General features: G+C 44.6%; 1 protein-coding gene across 5 annotated transcripts in view; it reads right to left on the reverse strand.

Moving 5' to 3' along the window:
* Positions 1-24,978, reverse strand: part of SRGAP3 (SLIT-ROBO Rho GTPase activating protein 3) — a 253,404-nt gene that overhangs the window by 45,075 nt on the left and 183,351 nt on the right. For 3 of the 5 annotated variants that reach the window (XM_029916799.1, XM_029916797.1, XM_029916800.1), the window contains exons 8-11: positions 24,310-24,411; positions 21,948-22,145; positions 14,722-14,806; positions 6,774-6,801 (exon numbers count right to left, since the gene is read on the reverse strand). In XM_029916799.1, coding sequence (XP_029772659.1) covers positions 6,774-6,801; positions 14,722-14,806; positions 21,948-22,145; positions 24,310-24,411 — 413 coding nt within the window. Of the gene's footprint in view, positions 1-1,707; positions 1,811-4,225; positions 4,313-6,773; positions 6,802-14,721; positions 14,807-21,947; positions 22,146-24,309; positions 24,412-24,978 lie in introns of all 5 variants that reach the window. The other 2 variants (XM_029916796.1, XM_029916795.1) reach the window with 2 other exon arrangements.

Here is a 24,978-nt window from a genome sequence, read left to right on the forward strand (position 1 = left end):
CAAAGAGCTGGGCAAATCTGGGAAAACGTGCCTGTCTCTGAGCTTTCATTCATGGTCTTCCTCCTCTCAGAGGCTTCTGTCCTGCTCCTCTCTGCTTTATTCCTACCCTTTTCTCAAATCTCTCCCCCCATCTGCCACCCCCCACGCCCCTGCCAAAGTCTCCTGTGTTCTAAGGCTGCTAGCTCTTCTGGCTCTGAGCTCCCATGGACCTTACTTCCAGGCAGTAATTCACAGAGTACGCATCCTGAATCACCTAGCTTTCTGTGCTGAAAACCTCCTGAGTGGTCCTATATGCTCCTTGAAGGTAGGGAGAATAACTAATGTGCCTTTTGGTCCCCTCTCAGTTATGGAAAGTGGCTTTTCTGAGGGTAAGGGTGGACTGAGAAGTCTTGGTGGAGACAGGAGGGGAGGTAAAAAAAGAAGGACTCTTCATGCAGCTGTGTCCTCCAGGACCTGCTGGATGAAAACTGCTCACTCTGGGTCCCCTCCAAACAGTGGCACCCCTCCTTTGGGGATCCTCTGTGCCTTACCTTTAGGTATCCTAAAGCAGTCCTGGCTGTTCCCTGCCCCTGGACAGTCCCAAATGGTGCCCTAATGTTCCACTGTCCCCTTCTCCCACTGTCCTTTCCCCAGAACTCAGCCCACAGGCAGAGACAACTCTGGGACCCAGGCTGGCTCTGACCCAACCCCACATCCTGCTGGTCCCATGCGCAGCCTGTCAGGACAGAGGACAGAGTACACTGAGTAGGGGCAGCTTCCATTACTCCAAAATCACCAGCAAAGCCCAAGAGCATTTTATTTTCTCTTGATTGACACCAGCCTTCTTTTCTGCAGAAAGTGTCTTTGCTGGATAATGGAGGGCTCTCAAATAACTGGCAGAGACCTTCTCTCCTGCTCCCTGTAACTAATGTTTCTCAAGCATCCCCCTCCCCCTCCCCCCCTCCCCAGCTTCCCTTTGCAATTCTATGGCCAGCTTCAGTGGCCTTGAGCCATTCCTTCTATCTGGGATGCCTTGGTCCTCTGCCCTTTGCATCCAGGAGGCAGGAGAAGAGAAACTCACTGAGCTGCAACACTTTCATGTTTAGTTTAGGATGAACAGGGTTAATCTAGCATTTTAAAGGGCCTACGTCAGTGCTTCTCCTTTCTCCCAAAATGCCTTACAGGAAGCAAAATAAAGGGGAAGAGTTTTCTCTCAAACATTTTATGTGTTTCTTTTGGTGCTATAGTCTCAACCAAAATTAATAGTAATAATAAATTGTATAAGAACACACTCTTATCCACAGGGATTTTCTTTGTGTTGCTTCTAATCAATCTCCTCTTGGGAGCATGGATGTGAAGCGAGGGAAGGTATCTTCTCTGACTGTCCCTCAGGCTAGCTAGGACTGCAGTTCCTGAAGCAGGAGAGCATGGCTGGCATTTCAACCCCACTTGGATTCCATGGGTTTCATCACGATCGGATCCCTCCTCTGGGGCTGAGGATCCAGGGAAGGCATTTAGGATAAAATGGTCAGAGACCAAAATAGTCTGCCTAGAAGCCCTTGCTGAAGCTAAGAAGAGGCTGCAGTGAGGAACTAGCCCGCCCCAGGCCAGGGCATGACTTAAAGTTCTGGTTGGTCAGGGTAGGGCCATTGGTCAAGGGGAGGAGGTGGAGAAAGGCTGCCATTACATTGGGCGCATTCGCGGACTCCGTGGCTCCCCAGCAAGTACCTTAATAAACGCTTCCATACAGCCGTTAAATAGTTTATGGCTACACACTGAGAGAGGCCTAGGTCTCCTCATTTTCTGTGGTTTAGGGGGAAGACAGGGGGGCCTAGGGAAAACGGAACAAAAGAAATCAAGAAAGCAACCAATGCAAACATACAACTGGGAAAGATGCTCTTAAAACCCATGGCTGAAGGAGAACACAGAGTGCAAATGGAAGCCCCAGAGCCCCCAGCACATTGGTGTCCAATGCTCCATCTGAAGGCCTTTGGATGCTTAAGGGAATCTTAATTTACCCACAATGTCAGGCAGGAGCCATGTTCGCATCACACAAATGCATTCTAGATCACAGGGAGGAAATAGCATGTATCCAGGAAACCACTGAAACCCCAATCAGAGACTGTCATCCCACAAAGCTGACCAGATGGAGGAGGAACCAGGGGACAGAGATGTAATCTGTAGCCTGAGAAAACAAGGCACTTTCAGTGATGATTGGAAGGGTTAATTTTCATTATTTTGGCTTAAATTCATCACCAAGTCTCAACTCCCAATATACCAGGGAACTGATCTTTCTAATGCCTCTAGGCATTTCAAATGCACTTGACTAATCTTTATTTCATTGATCTAAGAGCTAGGCAATTATTATTCTCATTTTAGAGATGAAAATACTGATGCCTACAGGGAGGCTACAGCTTCTTTGGGGTCTCTGGGTGATCCAGGATGATGATTATATTCTGTTCTTTAGTCAAGTACACCTTTGATTCAAGTGATTTCAAATCCATTATCACACGTAACGTCAGCTCCACCCTACATGTATGGCCCCATTTTACAGAGGTAGACTGAAGCCCAGAGAGGGGGACTGGCAGAGCCAGGACCCAAACTCAGGCCTCTTTGGCTCCAACGCCAAGATTTTCCCCACTGAGCCGGTCATGGAGCCTTAGGGCATGTTTCTGTTTCCAGTCAAGGATTCCTTCCATCCCATTAACCCTTGCCAGCAGAGGACCCATTGGGTCAGGTTGAAAGTGTCTTGCTTTACTTTAGGATCTCCATTCCCTGTGCTCCACTCTTGGCTCCAGGGATGGGAAACCATACAGAGTTCATCAGGAACAGTGAAACATCCACAAACACTGGACCAGTTTCCAGAGTTGCTCACCATGCATATACCTGTGTTGGCTTATTTGCTCATCTTTCGCCACCCAAGTTGGCCTGACTCAAGGCTGCCAGCCTTCCAGGGCAAAGGGCTTTCTGAGATTAGGAGGAGAGCCCCTAACCAAGAGAGGCAGTTCATTTTCAAATGGCTTGGTTCACAATTTGGGGAGCAACAAGTGGGGACCCAGCCTGGCACAGATAACGTCCACACGTGACGAGCAAAGACCTGTTCCCCAAAGTCTTGATTGATTTCTGTGGATGGGCAAGAAATCTTATCGATTGTGGAGCCAATCAAGGTGAAAGAGGTTCATGCTGCCTCTGCTCACTGGCCTCACTGTGCCTGTCTTCTTCTGCAGCCCAGCCATATAAAGAAATCTAGTCAGCTTCTCCTGCTGTTTGAGTACTGAGCAAATGCTGCTAGCTCCAGGACATGCATGGGCAAAGACACAGCTGAATCCAAATATCATGCCACCCAAACACTGGAACCAAAATAACAGCACAGACCAAAATTTTGAAAAGAAACAACAGGCAAGACTATTTCGAGCCCATCTTGGATCTATGTCAATTTGGTTAGCTAAGTCCATGTCATTTCTGTTTCATAAGTTACTGAATTTTTGAGGATGTGGGTATGTGGGGGTGGTATTTCTTACAATGGATCTGCTTTTGAGCTTCCAAATGCCAAAAGAGAGCGTAAACAAAGTGACACAAGGCCATAGGTTTTAAATCTTGGGATTAGGGATAACTTGAGGAGGGCAGCTGTACCGCCTCGTTTCCCCAGTGTTTGGGGCTTCTATTTGTGAGTGCTCATAGATGGTTTCCTTATCTCATGCATGATACCCTCACGACAACCCTGTGAGGCAGGCAAGACTTACTAAATCCACTTTAAACATAAGGCAAATGAGCCCATGAGAAATTAAGAAATTTCCCAAGGGTCACACAAAAAATATGTGACTGGGGTTAATTCAGCTCTTCCTATTCAAAATTGTGGTGTGAATATGAAATTGGGAAGTTGATTTTATCACATAACATCCAGCAGTCACTTTAAATTATCTATTAAACTCCCATGGCCAGCAAAAATAGAGATTCTTAATGGAGGTGTTGGACACCCCACTATCAAAAAAACCTAGGGTGCCCGGTAGAAGAGTTTCCTTAAGATAAGTCTAAACGGGTTTCTTTCCTTTAAGTTTACAAAATGGAATAAAGAGGGAAAAGGATACTTTTCCCATTTCTCCTGCCCAATCCAGAAAGCAAAGGACTGCGTAAATCACAATGGGATCTCCTTCTCCGTGCGGTGGCCTGTGCACTGACCCAAAATCCCTGACAAGGAAACATAGCTATCCCAACTTTGCATGACATCAAATCAACTTTGACTTACTGAAGTGCTGGGTGGGGCAGAAAGTGGGGAGCAGGGGGGCAGCTCAGCCAAGGAAAGTGGGACAGCCTAAGCCTTCCATCTCTTCTGCTGCTCAGTTGCAGAGCAAAACGGAAAGAAAGAAAGAAAGAAAGAGAGAGAGGCAGGGAAAACAGGAACAGAGAAAGCGACGGAGAGGAAGAGAGAGAAACCAGAGACCAATGTCCCCTTTCTGCCTTTCAACCAAGATGAAAATTAACATATATTGGCAACATAGGAATTGGCCTCAAAATTATTCTGTGACCAAAAGAGTAGTGATTAAAATGTTCCCTAGGTAACCCAAAGATGTATTTGTGTGAACATCCAAAATGGTGCTAGTGCTGTAGTTCAGTGGCTGTCAGGCCCTTGGGAAGATGCATGAGTATGCATCAGGCTGCATCTCTTTGGACAAGAAGGATTTCACGGCTAATCCGTACCACAGGGGACAAGCCAGCCTGGGTTAGGGAAGCCAGTCTGTAGTTAGAATAAACACAATTAAACCCTATGCTTCCACCTGGCTATATACCATTTATGCATACACTTTTTAAGGGCACTATTGCATCTGGTCTGCCTACTTTACAGGGTTATGAATTGGGATCATTCTAAGTTTGTTAAGTGTGAGAAAAAATTTATCGTGTTGCAGCCCATGTGCAAAAATTGGTCTGTCTATACAAGGCCAGCAGCAACTTGGCTGAGGGGAACCTGCTCAAAGGATCATCCAAAATGACACTAATCTTGGACAGGAAACTGTGGCAGATACAGAGAGCCATAGCATAGAAACGGCTCTACCAGGGCCTTTAGGATTAAATTAAAAGCCACTTCAAGTTGGCAGGGCATTGCACAACAAGTTTAAAATGATTTTTGGAAGTAAGGGGAGGCTCTTAGTTTACCAACAAAGTTGCCTCTGACCTTGGCCAAGGGCCAGAGTACAGATGGCTGGGTTTGTAATTTACTGTATATCTAAGTGGGAGGTCTGTAGCCCCAGCTTGCATTTCCCAGGCCCTGGGTCAAGGAGGGTGTGGAAGACTTCAGCTCAGATGGCTTTCTTAAAAAAAAAAAAGGAAAAAAAAAACTTTTCTCTGAGGAAGATCTTGGGCCCTGGTGCAGGCTTTGATTACAGATCTCTCCGGCAATCTGCTGGAACCATCTTCCTTTGCATGAGTTCTAGGAATTAGGAGGAAGTGAGGGATGGCTCAATTCATCTCCCATCTGTTTTCCTATTTGCAGACTTTGGTGTAAAATGTGGCTTCTGTTGTTTGGGGACTATGACAATATCCTCTTGCCAGAAAAATGAAATAAATAAGGAGTTTGTTTCTGAAAGGTTCTTAAAAAGTGACCCTGCACATCTGCTGGCCCTCGTGTAGGAAGGTCCTCACCTGGCATTACGAATCATCCTGATATTCCCAGACTGCCGGGGCCCAGCAGAACAGCTGCAGACCTGAGCTTCTGGAAAGCCCTCAGTCTCCCCCCACCCTGGGCCCAGCAAACTGAAAACCTCAGAGCTTCCCAAGCCTCTTCTCAGCCAACTCTCATCCAGATGAGCAGGAGTGGGGGTGAGGGTTCATCTTTCCTCTTGCCAAGTACAACAGCTTTCCAGGATTCTGGGCCCCTGGCTCAATTTGTGTTGGGCAGTGGGATAACTATTGCTGGGAACTCGGAGAGGGATGGGCTCTAAGGAACAACTCAGGAAGCAACATGGCTGCTTATGGATTTCAACACTCTGAAAGTAGAGGAAAGGTCCAGTCACTGAAAGTCAACCCCTCAGCTACCAACTGCTGAGTGGAAAGTGTTCACTGGCTCTGGTCTGCTCAAGGAAAAGCGCAAAGGGTAATGTTGAGCAAGCTGGAGAGAAAGCAGAAGTTGCCCATTGGTTACTTTCCCAGCAAAGGGCTCCCCCATCAGTCCATCCAAGTGCCCATGAGGTCTGAAGCCAGGGCATGGGCAGTAGGGGCATCTATGCGAGCTTGTGTGGCTCTGCGCATGCATCTGCCCAGATGTGTGCCATACGAGCCAAATCCAAAGCCTTAGCAAATGGGGACCCCAGGCTGTGCCCTCCGCCTGGGCTGGACAGCCTGCACAGCAGCCACAAAACAGATGGGGAAACAGGTCAACAGCTACTCCCACAGCCTCTGGCCTCTACTGGTTGTCTTCAGCCACTCTTCAATATATATTACTGTCCCACCAGATGGATAGGCCAACAGAATGTACCCCCATTTTCCCACAGCAGCTGGGAAAGGCGCCTCCCCGTCACCGGCCTGTAGGGGGCGTGGCTTCACCAGCACAATGCCAGGACAAGCAGAGCAGCCAGCCTTCTCTCATGCAGGGCTGCACCATCCTCCCCACCCCCCACCCCCATCCCCCGAGACACTGGGGAAAAGCTAGCCCACTCTAAAGAACAGCCCAGCTTCTCTGAGCTCTTTGACCACATCTGCCTTCCCACCATCCCACCCTCTGGCCTCTCTGGCCCTTCCCACCCCTCCCCACTCCCCCCCTCAGGCAGCAGGTGGAAACAACTGAGATCCCCAGCTCTTACCTGGTCGTGCCGCATTCTGCTCTCTCCCCTGTTAAGAAAAGTATACATTGATGTTAGATTGTTTTTTCTTTTTTCACCAGTGAACATTCACCTATTTCCAAAAACAATAAACAACTGAACTTATTTGTGAAATGGGAAATCTAATTATGCCTAAGTAATGGTCTACTGAAAAGAATGGAGTCTCATTAAATCCCCAGTGCCTCCTATCTGTAAGACTATGTTCATATAAATTTCATTTCGTGTTGTGCATGTAGTTTTTTACCCCCAGCAAACTGCAGCCTACTGGCCACGTGCTTCAGAATTTTCTGGGGATGTTGTTAAAAATGTCGGGGTTTTTTGCTTTCCCAGGGGCCTCCTGAATCAGAATCTCTGAGCTAAGAAGCCGTGAATCCACATTTTAACAAGCACCGCAGGCGATCCCTCTGTGCACGCTTTGTATCAGCAAAGGTTTATAGAGCACCTGTCCTATGCTTGGCCCTGAAGAGGAGCAGCCGCAAGAAGGTATCTACCATCTTGTTATTCCTCAACCCAGTGCCATCCCCTTCCTGACCCCTTCTGGCTTCATTCTCAGCTGAAGACCTTGCTTCCTTCCCTGGAGAAGAAAATCAGTAAGATGGGTCTTGGCATGCCTCCGTAAGATGCACCCACCTACCTGTGCCTGCCCATTCACCCTCGACCTCCCGTCCTGGTACTCGGGGGAAGCACCCTGATTCTGCTGAAGCCCAGACCCTCTCCTCGTGCTCTGGGTCCTATGCCATCCACCCTTCTCGGGACCTCTGCTTCTGTAAATGAACTCCCCCCCAACACCTCTAACATCAACAATCTCTTTTTCTGGATCATTTCCATTAGCATACAAACACATTCTGGATATGTATAATCTAGCTTTGAAACCTCCTCTGGGTCCTCTTTCTCCCTCTAACTCCATTCCCATTTCTCTCCTTTACAAAACCTGCTGAAGGAGCTTTCTAGAGGCACTGTTGCTTCCCCCGCTCACGCCACTGCAGCTGGCTTCTGGCCCCCACCATCCACAGCGACTGTTTGCTCTGTGTCCCTGAATCCACTGTCTTTTCTTATCTAATGTCTCAACACCATCAACTCACTGAATCACTCTCTTCCTCTTACCAAGTGTTCTCCTTGATTTTCATGACTCCACACTCGCCTGGTGTCCTCCCTGCTCACCAGTCTGTTCCTCAGTTTCTCTTGCTGTCTCCTCCTCATCTGCCCCCAGGAGGTGTACCTAGCTCTTTCTACAAACCCTCTCTGGGTGACCTAAGTGCTGACTAGGACTCCCTAATCTTATCTCCAAATCTTCCATTCCCCTAAAACTGAAGACTCCAAGCCACTGCCTTTTTTTTTTTACTTTTAATGGCTTTTTTGAAGCATGATTTACATATCAAAAAATTCACCCATTTGAGCTGTATGACTCAATGATTTAGTAAATATTCAAAGTTGTGCAACCATCACGACAATTCAATTTTAGAACATTTTCCTCACACGAAAAAGATTCCTGGTGCCAATTCACAGTCACTCCCTCTCCCCCTCTCCAGCCTATGACAACTGCTCATCTATTCTCTGTCTCTGTGGATTTGCTTATCTGGACATTTCATAAAAGTGGAATCATGCAATCCAGTCTTCGGCACTGGCATCTTTCATTTAGCATGTGCTTCTGAGGTTCATCCACACAGCATGATTCAATACCTCATTCCTTTAATAGTGCAGTTGAGATCCCCTATGCCAGGTTGTCCAACAAAAATATAATGGAAGCCACAATTTCTATCAGCCACATTACAAAAAGTAAAGAGGGGTGCCTGGGTGGCTCAGTCAGTTGAGGGTCCAACTCTTGATTTTGGCTCAGGTCATGACCTCACAGTTCACGAGATAGAGCTCTAAATTGGGTTCCATGATGAACATGGAGCCTGCTTGAAAGTCTCTCTCCCTGTCCCTCTGCCCCTCCCCTGCTTATGTGCTCTCTCTCAAAAAAAAAAAAGTAAAGAAATAAATGAGATTAATTTTAGTAACATATTGTATTTAACTTAATACATCAAAAATGTCACTTCAACATATATTTATATAACAATTCATTAAATATTTTGTATATTTTTTGTATTAACTCTTTGAAATTTGGTTTTCAGTTTATACATCTCAATCCATACTAGCCATGATTCAAGTATTTGATAGCTATATGGCTGGTGGCCGCCATATTGGAAAGCCCTAGACTAGAATCTCATCCAGCATTCACATGGGAGAAAATAAGACCTTTTTTTTTAGTAATTTAAATTTATTTATTTTGAGACACAGAGAGCAACATAGACAGTGTGAGTGGGGGAGGAGCAGAGAGAGAGAGAGGGAGAGAGAGAAAATCCCAAGCAGGTTACACAGTGCAGAGCCCAACACGGGCTCGATCCCACAAACTGCGAGATCATGATCTGAGCCAAAATCAAGAGTTGGATGCACAGAAAGGACTTTTTAAAAGAAAGAACTGAACATTTATTTTCTCTAGAAAAAACAATACTGAATGAGGATAGGGGCAGAAATGAGGGGAAGAAGAGAGTGACAGAAGTCTGAAAACAAAACCTGGCAGGGAATCAACACACAATTCTTTAATTCCTGACCAATGCCACAAGAAGTTACAAGGGTAACTACATTTGGTTGAACTGGAGCCAAAGACCAAAGCAAAAAATGCTAAAAGTTAGACAAAATGGACATATCTCTTCTGCATAATTGAATTATGTGTCTGGAGTCTCAGACAAATTCCTGCCAGATGCCAATTTGAGCTATAGGTTTCATGTAGACCCAAGCCCCTGAGTTGCAGTTAATGCAACCCCTGAAAGGGGTCAGCCAATGGCCCACATTAACTATAAAACACGCTATTTCCCTTATGGCTACTAAGCTGTGCAATTCTGACTCCAAAGGGGATCTACGAGGTGCTTCCTGTTCCACCCTCTCTTGGTTCCAAAACTGCACACTTCTCCATGTGCTCACTGTGGTCTGGCCACACTGCTCCTCTTTCAGTCCTGACTCACCATGTTCCTTCCCACCTTCACACGTGCTGTTCCCTCTGCCCTGACACTCTTTCCTCAATTGTTCACATGGCTGATGCCCTCTCACCCTTCAGTCTCAGCTTGAACATCCCCTTCCCTCTGATGCTTCAGTGGTCACCCAGCCTAAAGCAGGTCTCCCCACCCCGCCCCCTCCCCCATATAGAACAACTGTTCTCTATCTCAGCCCCAGTGTACCATGCATGGCACTTAAAATGGTTATAGTTCTTTATTTCGTAGTTTGTTTACTGTTTGAGGTCTCTCTTCCCCATGATGGCAGGAACTTTGTCTGTCTTGTATTCACTATTCTCCCCATCCAGGCTGAGCACAGCATCTATGCTTTGGATAATGGATGGACAGATAAATGGACAGATACAGGCAGAAAGGGAGAAGAGGGGAGGCAGGAATCTAAGTGCTGAAGTGCTGCAGTAAAATGTCAGAAATATATTCAAGGCAGACTTTCCTCTGGCAAGGAATCAAATATATTTCTCTTCAGCTTTAGATTCCCATTCTAGCTCTCAAAAACCCCATTACCAACATATTTTGGAATCTGTTTTCATAACTTCTAGAGATCAAAAATGTTCTGCCCTTTACTTTCTGAGACCTGTTGGCGTTTTTAAAAACAAATTTTACAGTTAGTGGCCCAGTCATTTTCAGAAAGTCAGACTGTCTGGTCCTGGGGAATACTGACTCTATAACGTGCTATTAAATCTTGGTCTAAAAAGGTTATGTCCCATCCCTTTTATAGACGATGCACTATTCATTCTTGAGAGGCTACCATAAATTGAAACGCCACCCATATCTTGAGTATAAACCCTGAAAGTTACAGACTACCAGAGCAGTAAAAAGGTCAGGGACTCAGGATGATAAACTAAGAATCCTATGGCCAATAAAATGGCATACCAAGAGCCAACAGCATATAAGGTGCGTTCTTGTTCCCAAGATGTGGCTGTGACGTTTACAATAAGGAATTTGCAGGACACCTAGAAGCTTTTTGACTTGTGTGTCTGGGATCAATCATATTAAAAATTTTGCTTCTAAATAAATTGTATCATGTATCTTGAATGTATCATAGATAAGCTGCCACTTCAGATAGCTGTGAAATTAGGTGATTAACTAGTTGTTACTTAACCTTCTAATTTCTGTATAAGTCTAATTACATGAAATAGAAGTTGGGGTTTTGATTTTTTACTTTGCTTTTCTGTTTGGAGTGTCATTGTAACTACTGTATTATAAATGATGGAAAATAATTGCATATGTTAAAAAAAATAAATTGTGTTATATTCAAAAAATAAAAAAATTAAAATTAAAATTAAAAAAATTAAGTATTAAAAAAAATTTTGCTTCTAAGTGTGACCCAAAAGAACTTGTGTTTCCTCTAACAGGTGGCTTCTTTGAGCCATGCTGTCAAAAGATTACTCAAGAGAAATGGATTACAGGACACATTTCATTAAATAACAACAACGCTTTGTATCTTTTTAATCAAAATATTCTGCTTGGCCCCATGTTTCTCACCTGCTTCCAAAATTTCCAGATTGTCCCTCCCAATACAAAACAGCCCTCAGAGGACATAAAAAGGTCACTGATGCAGGTGTAAGCCTACCCTGGCCCACTCTTAGAAAAGCTTCCTACTGAATGGAAGAGTCAGCATGTGCAGGTAGAGATGAATCATCTATTGACACTCAGAAAAATGAAGGCGCCAAGATTTTGAACTCGCTTTGCCTGCTCAATTTTTTCCATGTCCCCTTTGCCCAACAGGCAAGAATGTGACTGATCTAAGTCAGTGCACGTTCTCCCTTTTCACCCAGGGCCCTAAGAATCCACATCTACACTTACCAGGCAATGGGGATACAAAAGTGGCTGTTCTTTCCAGTAACTGGACAATTTATTAACTTTAGAAATGACATTGTACCACCGTTCATTACTTGTAACAAATACTCCATACTCACTCAAGATGAGTTGTTAATGTCAATAACAGGAAGTGCTGGATGGGGAGTCTACGGGAACTAGCTGCACTATCTTTGCAAGTTTTCTGTAAACCTAAAACTATTCCAAAACAAAGTCTATTTAAAAAAATCCTCCCCCAAATTGACCAGCCTAACAAGGTCCATCCCAGTTTTCAAAAGAAGCATAAAGCTTTTCTGCTGCTGGTTTACTAGAGAACAGGACTGTGGAAATTCTTCTGGGATGGCTCTTTCTTTCTTATCTGCCCTTACACTTCGCAAGTCACATTTTCCTGCAGTTTTCATTGCTATTCAGCCTAAAACTCAGAGGGAGGACTGGTTAATCACATCTCAGAGCAAGGTGTAGCTAAAGGCTAGGTCAACTTGGAAGACCAAATGAGTCAGAGGTTATGTCAACCCAAACTAATTTTTATTATTATTTCATTAAGCCCGTTCATTCAGGCAAGGGCAGTAATAAAAGACTGCATCTGATAGCACACATGGGTGAGCTGGAGAGAAGCAGTTTCTCATCTGGGCCTTTTTTTCTAAAAGAACATCTAGTTTTCTAAAACCAGGGCTCCTGATTTTGAAAATACAAGTAGCCAACCAACTCATATGGACCTGCCTTTTGGTACATGGCTCTGAGAAACAGCCTCCAGCCCCCTGGGCCACTGGCTATAAAACCAATCCTCCTCTTTAATGCTAGTCATGGGAGCGGTCCCTGTCACACCACCTAGGACTTTCTGGTTCTCCTACTCCTCTGGGGCCCCACTCTCCTGGCCCAATAAGGAAATGTTAGGATGGGCAGAATGTAGAGGGGTGTCAGGGGAAATGAAGAAAAAGCCCAAAGCAACTCACTGCTCCCACCCTTACCCGCAATCAATGACATCTGACAAATATATACACCTGAGTATAACCAGCACCTGAATCAGAATACAGAACATTTTCATCACTCCCAGGAGCTGGCCAGCTAGAAGACACAAAACTAATCTATGCTGACAGAAATGAGATCAGTGGTTGGTTGGGGTGGAGGAGAAGGGATTCCCCGCAAAGGGGTTCAAAGGAGCTTTAGGGGTGACAGAAATGTTCGATATCCTGATCTGGGTATATATGCTTGTCACTGATTTCTACGCAAAATGGGCAGATTTTATTGGATATAAATTATAGGTCAATAAAGTTCATTGAAACAATTCTACTGATATTAGTTTTAAAGCCATGGTTACTACTCCAAGCCCCTGTTGTTCATCTTTCTTGAAGCCTTTCCAGCTCCTCTGGGCCCATGGTGACCCCTTCCTCTCCTGGCTCATACTCTTAAGAGTTTGTACTATTCACCTGGCAACTTATCTAGTATTTCTGTGTGACTTAATGTTACCACTTTAAATTTTTTATAATTCATGAACTGTCTCCTTGCTAGGTTAGAGGCACCTTGGGGCTAAGAAATGGTGTCATTTCTCACTGTTTCCTCTAAAGCATGGGGCTCACAAATGCCAAGCACCTGCAGATCCCAGCTGTCCCCCTGATCAGAGTCAAGTGGACAGTGTCAGGGAAGACTCGGGTGGCCAGGGCACAGCCCCGAGGATGTGCACCCATCCGCAGAAGATTAGGGTGCCATGCCCCACTGTGACTCTCCCCTATCACACTCCTCCTCCCCTGCAAAACTCCTGGGTGCTCTCTAGGCCTGTTTCAAGCCATCATCTCGGGATCTACGGGCATCATCACCTTGGAAATCCTGTTTCCTGGACCCCAGGCTCTTTTTCCTTTAGGTAGAGCACACACTTCAGCCGACAGGACTCTCCAACAGAATATAAGAATATATCTAGACTCCAAGCAGGGCTTCAACTTCAGAAATGCCCAGCTCGGCTCCTCCCCACTTAGCCCAGACTCACATCAGTTTCCAGGGCCACCAGGATTTGCTGCAAACCATCCCTGACCTTGGGGCCAGTCTTGTGTCCCGGTGACCTTTCCATTCAACATTCATCCAGTGACTATTAACTGAGTGCCTACTGTGGGCCAGGTACTATTCTAGGCACCAGAGATAAAGTGGTGGACAAAATAAACAAGGAAGTCCCCACTCGGATAGAAGATATGAGACAGTTGGGGTGGGGGTGTACCAAAAGATAATAAGCAAATGAGCAAATAATAAATATGGTGCTTTCACATGGTGATGAATGAGATGAAGAAAATCAAACAGAGAGAGTGTTGGGACAGGGGTGGTGATTTCTTGAGGTTAGGTGACAAGAGGGTCTCACTGAGGAAGTGACATCTGTGCTGAGACAGCTGAAGGATAAGGAGCCACCCATACTGAGACCTGGGGTAAGGGCATTCCAGGCAGAGAGAACAGCAGATGCAAAGGCCCTGGGGCAGGAATGAACTTGATGAGCTTTAAAGGGCAGAAAGGAGCTTAGTGTGGCTGGAGCACAGCAAGGGAGTAGAGAATGATAAATATGGTCAGCAAAAAAGGCAGTGCTCAAATGATATAAGGTCTCATGTACTGTGAGAGCACTTGGGATTTTATCCCAACTGTCATTGGAAGTCTTTGGGCAGATTTAAGTCTACTCCCCACATCCCTCAAGGACCAAAATACACATATAGATTTTTCTTTCCTGGACCTAGACTCTTGGCTAGCCACTCCCAGCATATTGCTGGCAAATAGTATCTGCTAAAAAAAACATCAATGCAGACCTCTGTGCCCCTGGTTTCCCACCCCTGACCTACTGGGGACCCCCTCTCATTACTTTGCCTTGGACTCTCCCCCAGATCCTAAACTAACATAGTTGCCCCATGTTTTCTGCAATCAGACTAGACCCTTGTCAGCATCTGTACCGGCCTGCCCAGTCCTCTGCCAGCTGGCTCCAGTACCAGGCCTCATTCAGCCAAGTGTCCCATGTCTCAAAGCTGAAATGGCTCAGGGGGCCCCAACAAGACAAGTGGCCCTCTTCACAGGCCTCTGCCATCCAACCAACTCACCTTCACCCAGGGTCTGCTTGAGTAAGTCATGCTTGGCCTGTAGCTTAGTGATGAGGTTACTGCCGTTCACATATTCTTTAAATTTCTGTAAAACACAAGGCACAAGGACATTATGGACCACAAGGCCAAGTCATGTGGTCTCTGCCTCTGGAACCAACTGCTATGTCAGGGAGGTCAAAGGGAGCTCATGCCACCCTCAAGGACCCCAGCATGGGGAAAAGAAGGGCCTCTGACTTGCCCCTCTGCACTTCTCCATCAGCCCCCAGCTCTGCTGAGTGCGACTGTCCCATCCCGGGCATTTCAGGGCCATCTCGGGACCAAAGAAAGCTCAGGGGGAATGCGAGCAGTGAAAGGTGTTTTTGTCAGGTGAGGACTGAGGACTGAGCCCCGAGCAGACAGCTGCGTTAGTCATCAAGGCTCCACTGTGCTTCTGGGCCACGAGCAATAAAAATGAGAACTGTCTCTGGAGACACACAGCTGAGGCAAGAGCATTTTATCAGATCTGTTACAGAGGAGCCTCTGAAGGAGCCTTCCTCTCATCTGGCCCCACTCTGAAGGAGGAAGGGCTTTACAGGCCCCTAAAATCCTATTAAAATCCTATTAAAATCACCTGAACTGCACTGAGGGTTACAATTTTCTTCTCTTTACAGAGGAGACAGGTGAGGCTGGCATAAAGAACCAATCTGCCCCATGTCGCTGGGACTCCCAGGCTGCCTCAAGTTTAGGGACCTTGTCATGTACAATGTGCTTCTGAGCAGTGCAGAGGGACAGGAGTTACCCCGAACAGAAACTCATCTACTTGTGCCCAAACTGAGCTCAGCCACACCTCTGCACAAGTGCCAGCCCTCCTTGGCCCACCTGGCATCAGGCCAACACAGGCCGGGAGCCCTCTCCGCTGGGGCGTGTCTTTGCTGGACAGTGAGCGACTGTTGGTGGGGTCCACACCCAATTTGTTTCCAGATCCCCAGTGCCTACAGCTGAGCTTGGCATACAGCCAGTGCTGAGACACTCCGCTGAAGCTCTGATCTCATGGGGGTTGACACAGAAGAGTGGGAAGAGAGATAAGAAGCTAATAAAGTAAAATACACAATTGGTCAGACGCTGGTGAATGCTATGGATAAAAATAAGGCAGGAATAGGGGACAAGGAATCAGGGCAGACCTCACTGCATAGTTGCCATGTGAACCAAGGCCTGAAGGAGGTGAGGAAGGGGCTGTGTGGATACATGTGGGCGCATGGGGGAAGGAACATTCTCAGCAGATGGAATGGCAATTGCAAACACTCTGAGAATGAAGGCACAGGATGGTGTGACTGCCCCGAATCTGCCTGCTGGATTCTCACAAAGAAATCCATCTTATGGCCCCAGCCAGAACGCTCAGGAACGGGTGCAGAGGAGCGAGTGAGTGAACTACAGAGGCCCAGGACACTCCAACATGACCTGTAAAGGAGCTTCTGGAACACACACCCCACCCCCCATCCTATCGACGACAGTTGTAGGGAAAAGGCCCAGCGGGCAGGGGCTGATGTGTGCACACATAAGATTGGGATCACCTCACCTGCCCCACCTTGACAGGTTTCTGGAATGGTGGAGCTGGCAGGAGGCGGTGGTGCCCTCTCTCATCAACCACAGTCCTTGGCTCCTACGACCATCATTTAGGTATTAGGAACCACTCTCCCTTGGACCTATCAGACACCCGGTAGTTGTCAAGCTTGTACTTTTGGTCCTCATCACAATCTTGGATGGCAAGAGTGGGGGGCATCACCATTCCCCTTCTGTCCAGAAGGGGACAGAAGCTCCGAGCTGTGGTCACTCAGAGGGCCATCGTGGGCAGCTTACACCTTGCCCTCCTCAGGGTACAGTGATAATTGACCTGCAGTGTTTCTTCAAGTGTGGTGCAGGGACCAGCGGCCTCCTACCGGGGGAAGAGAGGGTCAAAATGCAGATTCCTGCTCAAGAATACTGTGAGTCTATCCCCTAATTTTACACTTGAGGAAGGCACTATAGAGGATTGGACCAGAAGCATTCAAATTTCCAGGGCCCACCCCAGGGAGTGTGGTATGCTGGGATGCCTACATTTTTAACAAGCTTCCCACATGATTCGAATACGCACTTCAGTTTGATGAAAGCTCTCCCCTAGGCTCTCTCTGGATGCTTCCAGCAATGACACGCTCTGCTCTTACCACATGTGTAAAACTCTGCCATGAGAAGCAGAGCTGAGGTATAAGCAGGTACTTTGTCCATCAATCATTGCTGCCCACAGTAGTTGAAGCTCTAATCCCAACCACATAACTCACACCTGGGTGGGTGGAAATTATACCCCAGGGCTCTGGAGCCCAGAGACTTTGCCTCCTTTTTCTAAGCTTCATCTAGGCCTCATACATGACCCATGATGGAAAGAATACCATCAAATTGTACCGATGCTTGCATTAAAAGGAATATTATGTCCTTAAAAATGCCTAAAATAACGTCAGAACATCAGTCATGAGGTGTACTAGCCAACCAGGTTGATAGATTAGATATTAAAATTAAAATATAACACCCATGACCCTTAATCATGAACACTGGTGAATTCTTTTACTTTCAAGCCAGCCAGACCCCCTTTTCTCTGCTTCTGCCACCCAGATTTCTTTGCTTCTGCTGCCACAGTGAATTCATATTCATGTGCACTCATTACTTAATCTTTATGACCCATAAAATTCTCTTTGTAAATATAGTAGGTCCCCAGTGGACGTGGTAAACCCCAGAAACTGGCATGGGCTGATTCACCTAGACTAGTTTTATTTTCTTTCTTGAAAATAACGAAGTCAAACAGTGACGACTGAGGAAGTGCAATGCGTGTCAACTATTTTCAACAAAGAACCTGACAAGGCCTATCACAGAATGGAGTTGGGTGTCAGAATTGGGTGAGTTTGAGATTTGTTAAATGACAACCATCTAGAAGTGGTTATTTAGTGGATCACTATCAGCCTAGTGGCTTGTTTTAAACAACTCTGTCTTTGGCCTTGGCTCTGGCATATCTATTAAGTTTTTTAATTGACAAACTTTAAGGTATGAAAGCCACACTCAGTCTGCAGACAATATAAGTCTGAAGAGATAGCACATATGTCGAACAACTGCAACAAGATGTTGACAGCCTGGAGCCATGAATTAAGTCCATCAAGAGGAAATCTACCTGGTAACAAACCTAAGACTGACCCAAGACATAACCTACATATCCCTTAGCAGGAAGGTAGCCTAGTTTAGTGGCAGTACATAGGAAATAGAGATTTAACTGACATTAACTTAAAAAAATAAGAATATAATCTTAGTTATAAGAAAATATTATGAAATATGTATGCCAACAAATTGAACAAGATAAAACGGATAAATTCCTGCAAACATATAACCTCACAAAACTGAATCAAAAGGAAATAGAAAATTTGAACAAGCTGATTACAAGCAATGAAATTATATCAATAAAAAAAACTCCCAACAAACAAAAGTCCAGGAGCAGATGGCTTCACAGATAAATTCTACCAAACATTTAAAGACAACTTAATACCTATTTTTCTCAAACAATTCCAAAAAATGGATGAGGAAGGAAAGCCTCAAGGTTAATTCTATGAGGCCAGCATTACCCTGATACCAAAATCAGATAAAGACAGCACAACAAAAGGGAACTGTAGGCCAATATCTTTGATAAATATAGATGCAAAAATTCTCCACAAAATATTAGCGAACTAAATCCAGTAGTGCATTAAAAAAAATCACTCACCATGATTAAATGGAACTGTTCCTGTTCCACAAGGGCGCTTCAATATTCACAAATCAATCAGTGTGATATGTCACAACAGGAGGAAGGATAAAAAGTACAGATTCCGAAAAAGCATCTGACATGTACAACAAAGTACAAAGTACAACATGGATGTTAATGTTTCATGATCAAAACTCTTATCAAAGTATGTGGAGGGCATATACCTAAAACATAATAAAGGCCACATATGAAAAACCCACAGCTAATATCATACTCAATGGTGAAAAACAGAGCTTTTCTCCTCAGGTCAGAAACAAGACAAGGATATCCAGTCTCACCACATTTACACAACACAGTCCTAGAAGCCCTAGGCACAGCAATCACGTAACAAAGAGAAATAAGACACCCAAATTGGTAAGGAAGAAGTAACACTTTCACTATTTGCAGATGACATGATACTATATATATAGAAAACCCTAAAGCTACTATGAAGAAACTACTAGAACTGATAAATGAATTCAGTAAGGACACAGGATAAAAATCAATATACTACAGAAATCTGTTGCATTTCTATACACTAATAATGAAGTAGCAGAAAGAGAAATTAAGAACAAAATCCTATTTACAATTATATCAAAAATAATGGACTACTTAGGGATAAACTTAACCAAGGAGGTAAAAAGACCTATACTCTGAAAACTATAAAACATCGATGAAAGAAACTGAAGTAAAAATAAAGGGAAATATATTCCATGCTCCTAGATTAGGAGAAGTGATATTGTTAAAATGTCCATACTGCTCAAAACAATCTACAGGTTTAATGCAATCCCTATCAAAATACCAAAAACATTTTTCACAGAACAAAAGCGAATAATCCTAAAATTTATATGGAACCACAAAAGGCCTCAAACAGCCAAAATAATCTTGAAAAAGAAGAACAAAACCAAAGGCATGACAACCCCAGATTTCAAGATCTACTACAAAGCTATAGTTACGAAAATCATATGGTCCTGACACCAAAATAGACATATAGATCAGTGGAACAGAATAGAGATCCCAGAAATAAACACACAATCATATGGTCAGTTAATCTATAAAAAAGCATGCAATATGCAGTGAGAAAAAGATGAGTCTCTTCAACACATGGTGCTGGGAGAACCGGGCAGCTATGTGCAGAAGGATGAGACCGGGCTCCACGTTCTCATACTATACACAACAATAAACTCAAAATGGATTAAGAACCTAAATATGAGACTTGAAACCATAAAAATCTTAGAAGAGAGCACAGGCATCTGACATCTGCTATGGCAACATTTTTCTTAATAGTCTCCTGAGATAATAGAAACAAAAACAAAAATAAACTTTTGGGACTGTGTCAAAATGAAAAGCTTCTGCACAGCAAAGGAATGAATCAACAAAAACTAAAAGACAACCTAGTGAATGGGAGAGGATATTTGCAAATGGCATATCTGATAAAGGATTAGTACCCAAAATATATAAGGAACTTCTACAACACCCACAAAAACAAATAATCCAATTAAAAAATGAGCAGAAGCCATGAGCAGACATTTCTCCAAAGAAGACATCCAGATGACCAAGAGACACATGAAAACATCACTCATCATTCATCATCAGGAAAATGCAAATCAAAACCACAGTGAGATATCATCTCATACCTGTCAGAATGGCTGAAATCAAAAACACAAGAAAAACAAGTGTTGACAAAAATGTGGAGAAAAAGAAACCCTCTTGCACTGTTGGTGAGAATGCATACTGGTGTGGCTGCTGTGGAAGACACTACGGAGGTTCCTCAAAAAATTAAAAATAGAATCACCATATGATCCAGTAATTCCACTACTAGATATTTACCAAAAAAATACAAAAACACTAATGTGAAAAGACATATGCATCCCTATATTTATTGCAGCATCATTTACAGTAGCCAAATCAAAACAGCCCAAGTGACCACTGATAAATTTATGGACAAAGAAGAGATTATATATAATTTTTGAGGAATTATATATATAATATATATAAAAGAATGAAATCTTGCCATTTGCCAGAACATGAATGGAACTAAAGAGTATAATGTTAAGTAAAATAAATCAGTTAGAGGAAGACAAATAGCATACAATTTCACTCATATGTGGAATTTAAGAAACAAAACAAATGAACAAAGGAAAAAAAGAGACAACTGAAAAACCAGACTCTTAACTATAGAGAATAAACAGATGGTTACCAGAGGGGAGGTGGGAGGGAGGTTGGACGAAACAGATAAAGGGGATTAAGAGTATACTTATCCTGATGAGCACTGAGTAATGAGTGGAACTGTTGAATCACTATATTGCACATGTGAAACTAATATAACACTGTATGTTAACTATACTGGAGTTAAAATTTGTAAGTAAAAATAAAAACAAAACAAAAAGAATATGATCTTAGAACAAATGAAAAGCCTAGCACCTATGGTTGGAGGAGGTGGGAGTTTAGCTCTATTCTGTGCTGGTCAGACTGCTGCTCACAGACTCACTTTAGAACAAACATTGACAAAAGGAACAAGTTCAGGAAAGAGTCACCAGGATGCTGAGGCCACTCAAAATGAAAGCTTATGAGGCAGGATTTGCAATATCAAGTATGTTTAGCCTAGAGAAATGAAAAACTAGCTCCCTACAAGCACAGCAAAGACTGTCTTGTGGAATTATCCTCTCTGGGTTGCCCCAGAGAACAGGACCAAAGGTCATCTCTGAATGACCAGAAATCCTAGTGAAGTAGAGATAATGGAATACATTATAAAATCTACTGCCAGCCACAGGCCAAACAAAAAGGCTGTTTGGAGAAGGAAGGAAGTTTCAACCCTAGGGCTGTTCAAGCAGAGACTGGATGACTTTTTGGTAGGGACGTGGTTGAATGTGATCAAGCATCAGACAGAAGATCAGATGTCCCTTACACCCCCAAAATTCTACGTTTGCTAAACACACACTGAATTAAAGCCCCATCCTTGTTCTTCCCTACTGCAACTGAATGGAATGTGGGTAATCTGGGATTTTACATGAGGGCTGACAACTCACCAGCAATTTGCGATGATCACCCAGGGAGGTGGTTTCTAAAGCCCACGCCCAAATTTAAGACACCTCCATGTGACAACCGTACACTAAACTTTAGGTCTGTTGTTTGGGCTTCCACCAGGCTAAGAGCCATTTCCCTCACATCCTACTGAACACAACTCTCTGGGTTTGCTCTAGGTTAACCGCAATAACCATCAATCCAGCATCAGTGCTGATGCTGCCCACTGGTAATTCACTTTTTTTTTTTTTTTTTTTTTTGCATCTTACAAAGCCAAGCCAGGCAAGTTCATTTGAGAAGCATGGTGGAAAAGTTTCAGCTCTAACTGACACACAGGGTTCTGCTGGCTCCCACGAGCTTGGGCTGCTCCCCAAAAGTCACTGCCAGCAGGTCAGCAGACAGGCGGTTCTGGGTCCATGACACCACTTACCGTAAAATAAAACATTTCTGTTTCTTGCTGGTTGGCTCTCCTTTTGGCAATGTTGATCTTGCTCATGTAGGTCTCGGAGGCAGCCGACTTCACTGACTCTGTAGATCGACTGTGCTGGAAGGCATCAGAGACATCAAAGTCCTCCACGGTCAGCATGTCCTGTAAGGTCTGCATGGTGGCATCCAGGGTTTTTCTAACCTGGAGAAACACAGCATGTCAACCAAAACCCTTCAGCCTCAGAATGCCTTCCACACCTCAAAATCCTTTTCCCCACTTTATTTCTTCCATGTATAGCCTCTAGGTGGTGGGCAGGACAAAGATGATCATTCCCATTATATTGATGTGGAAAATAAGGCCAGTGAGCTGGCTGGGGTGAGAACCCATGTTGCCCAATCATTTTACTGGACTGCTTCTGCCGAAGAGAATCTTGGAGAATGTTGTGATGACCAAGAAAGCCAGGTTTCTACATTTGTTTCTCTTTTCTTGACTATATAGCCCCACACTAGCTCTTCCAATGGGAGGCTAGTCCCTTGTGTAGAAATATTCTGAGTGCTCATCCTGAGAGAAGAGGGGACAGAGTCTGGATAGGATGAGAGGCCATCCTCAGTGGACAGACTCTCTGGCTATTTGCCCCTGACTTATCAAAAGCCTGACTGAGAAAAGAGAACTCAAGGAAGACAGTCCTCCAGGATCCCAACTTCTCTCCTGGGATGTCAAGTGGGACCCCCAGAAGGCCACACCTGCAGAGCACACAAGCTGTGACCTCGCAACATCCCTTCACTGACTGTACCCTATACTTTGATGGAGGGTCACTCCAAAAACAGTCAGGGGAGAAAGTGCGTCTACATTCACTATTAAATTATTGTTACCTGAAGTCTTTCTGGTCACTCAGATCTCAACTTAAATGTCACCTCCTGGTGACATCAGACCCCCTGACTACTGTTCCTAACTTAGTGCCCATCATCACTTGATAGTTTGCATACTTCTTCACTTGTTGGCTTGCTCATTTTAATGTTTTACCTATCTTTTCTTGCTAGAATATAATCTCCAGGAGAGGAGGCACTATGTTGTCTTGTTCACTCGCTTTACTCTGCATCTAGCACAGTGTTTAGAGCATGGAATGTGCTTAATAAAAACTTAAATAATACTGACTGAATGAATACTTGTAAATGAATAAATGCACAGATCAGTTTTTTCTAACACGGCCTGACAGTAGTTCAGGTTCAAAATTAAGCATTTCCATAGCTATGAGCAACCTATACAGAGGAACTTTCACTTCATTCTCCTCTGTGGGGCCCTGATTTCTAATTTAAACCCCATTAACATTGTTATCCATATACTGTTCCATCTAAACAACTGAAAATGCTTCAGGGGAGGATATAGAATACTTTTTCTTCCTTTCCTTTCTCTCCTCAGGTTTGAAAAATAAAAACATACTTCATTTCTGTATAACCTCCCCCCAGGAACAGCTTTGATTCATTATTGTCCTGAGTGACAGTCTGTCTCCTGTCTGTCCCAGCTGTCCGCACAGTCTGTCCTTTGTGAAGACACGGAGTAAATCAGCTCTCTCTGCCTAGGACAGAGCTGGAGATGTGAAGACAGGGACCACGACTCCCCATCTCCAGCTGTGACTACACTTCTCGGTGATAAACTCACCCAAGATTTCAGGTAACATTCCCCACATCCTGGGGTCCTTTCTCCAGGGGCCTCCAGTTGGTCCCCGCATGGAGGCATCCAGGCTGGAATGGGATGCTTCCCATCTGGCCTCCTCAGTCCACATCAAAACATACCACAGCTGGTATTTCCATTTGTGCCCTCCTGGGGGCGATCCCACGTCACCAGCCACATGCAAGGTGTGCCAGCCATGGGAAGACAGAAGCTCCTTGGGGCTCAGGATCCATCACACATTCAGTGTGCCCTGGGTGTTTAATTTCATTGTGTAATTTCAAATGCCTATAACTACCTTGATGATAAAAATTCAATGCAGATAACTGAGAAAAGCACAAGAAGAAAACAGAAATCATCTATAATTCCTGTACCCAGACATAATCATAATTAACATTTCAAAGCATTTCTTTCCAGGCTTTTTTCCTGTGAATAAACAGATATACATGCACCTACACTAGTTTACCATACTTATGATACTATTGAACATAGAGTTCTACATTTTCTTTGTTTTTCTTTAACATCTTGTGAGCATTCCCCATCCCTTTCAAGATTCTTGGTGTGCCCAGTTTTAATGGTTGTGTAATAATCCATCTTACAGATGAACCTTAATTTCTAAAGTGCTCCACGGCCAGATTTCCAGGACAAGCCAGGCCTTTGTAAGGAAATCCCTTATGGGGCAGAGGGGCCCACTCACCTCCTCATTCTCTATCTTGAGAGTGGCCAGTCTGGACTGCAGCTGGTGGTACCGCATGAGCAATTCCGTCTGGACAGGCTGCTGAGCGCTGACCTGGCACACCTGCAAAAGGACAGCCACCACCTGTCATGGCCCAGTGCTCTCCTCGCCTGTGGGGAGCCAGGGCTGGGGCCATCAACAACATCCCTATCAACAGCCGAGGAAACAGGCTTGGAAAGGTTAAGTGACCCACCCACAGTCACATAGCTTGTCCCTGGCAACAACACCAGCCAGCAACTGGGGTCTTCCTACTCCAAAGGCCACCCTCCCACATTGCAAGCTCTGGCCTCTCAGTCATGGTCTTCTAGGTGTGTCCAACCCTTGAGGGCTTACTAAGTGCTTTAATATAATCGCATTAAGTGAGACTAGTTAATTTCAAAACAGGAAGTTATAGAAAGAAAGCAACAGCTTGACAGAAGCCAATGAAAAGAACAACGAATGGAAACAATCAGTAGAGCGCTCCTATTCCCCAGCAGGACAGTGCTTCGGTGAGGCAGCTGTGAGGCGTAGAATGCCCCTGGAGTGCAGGAGGGGTGTGGAAGGAGACACTGTTCTTCCCACACCCACTCCACCCACAGCTCTGTTTACTACCCGTGGGCTGGGCAGCCTGGCGTAACCCAGCTGAGATCA

The sequence above is a fragment of the Suricata suricatta genome, chromosome 12 (assembly GCF_006229205.1).
Source record: "Suricata suricatta isolate VVHF042 chromosome 12, meerkat_22Aug2017_6uvM2_HiC, whole genome shotgun sequence".
NCBI lineage: Eukaryota > Metazoa > Chordata > Mammalia > Carnivora > Herpestidae > Suricata > Suricata suricatta.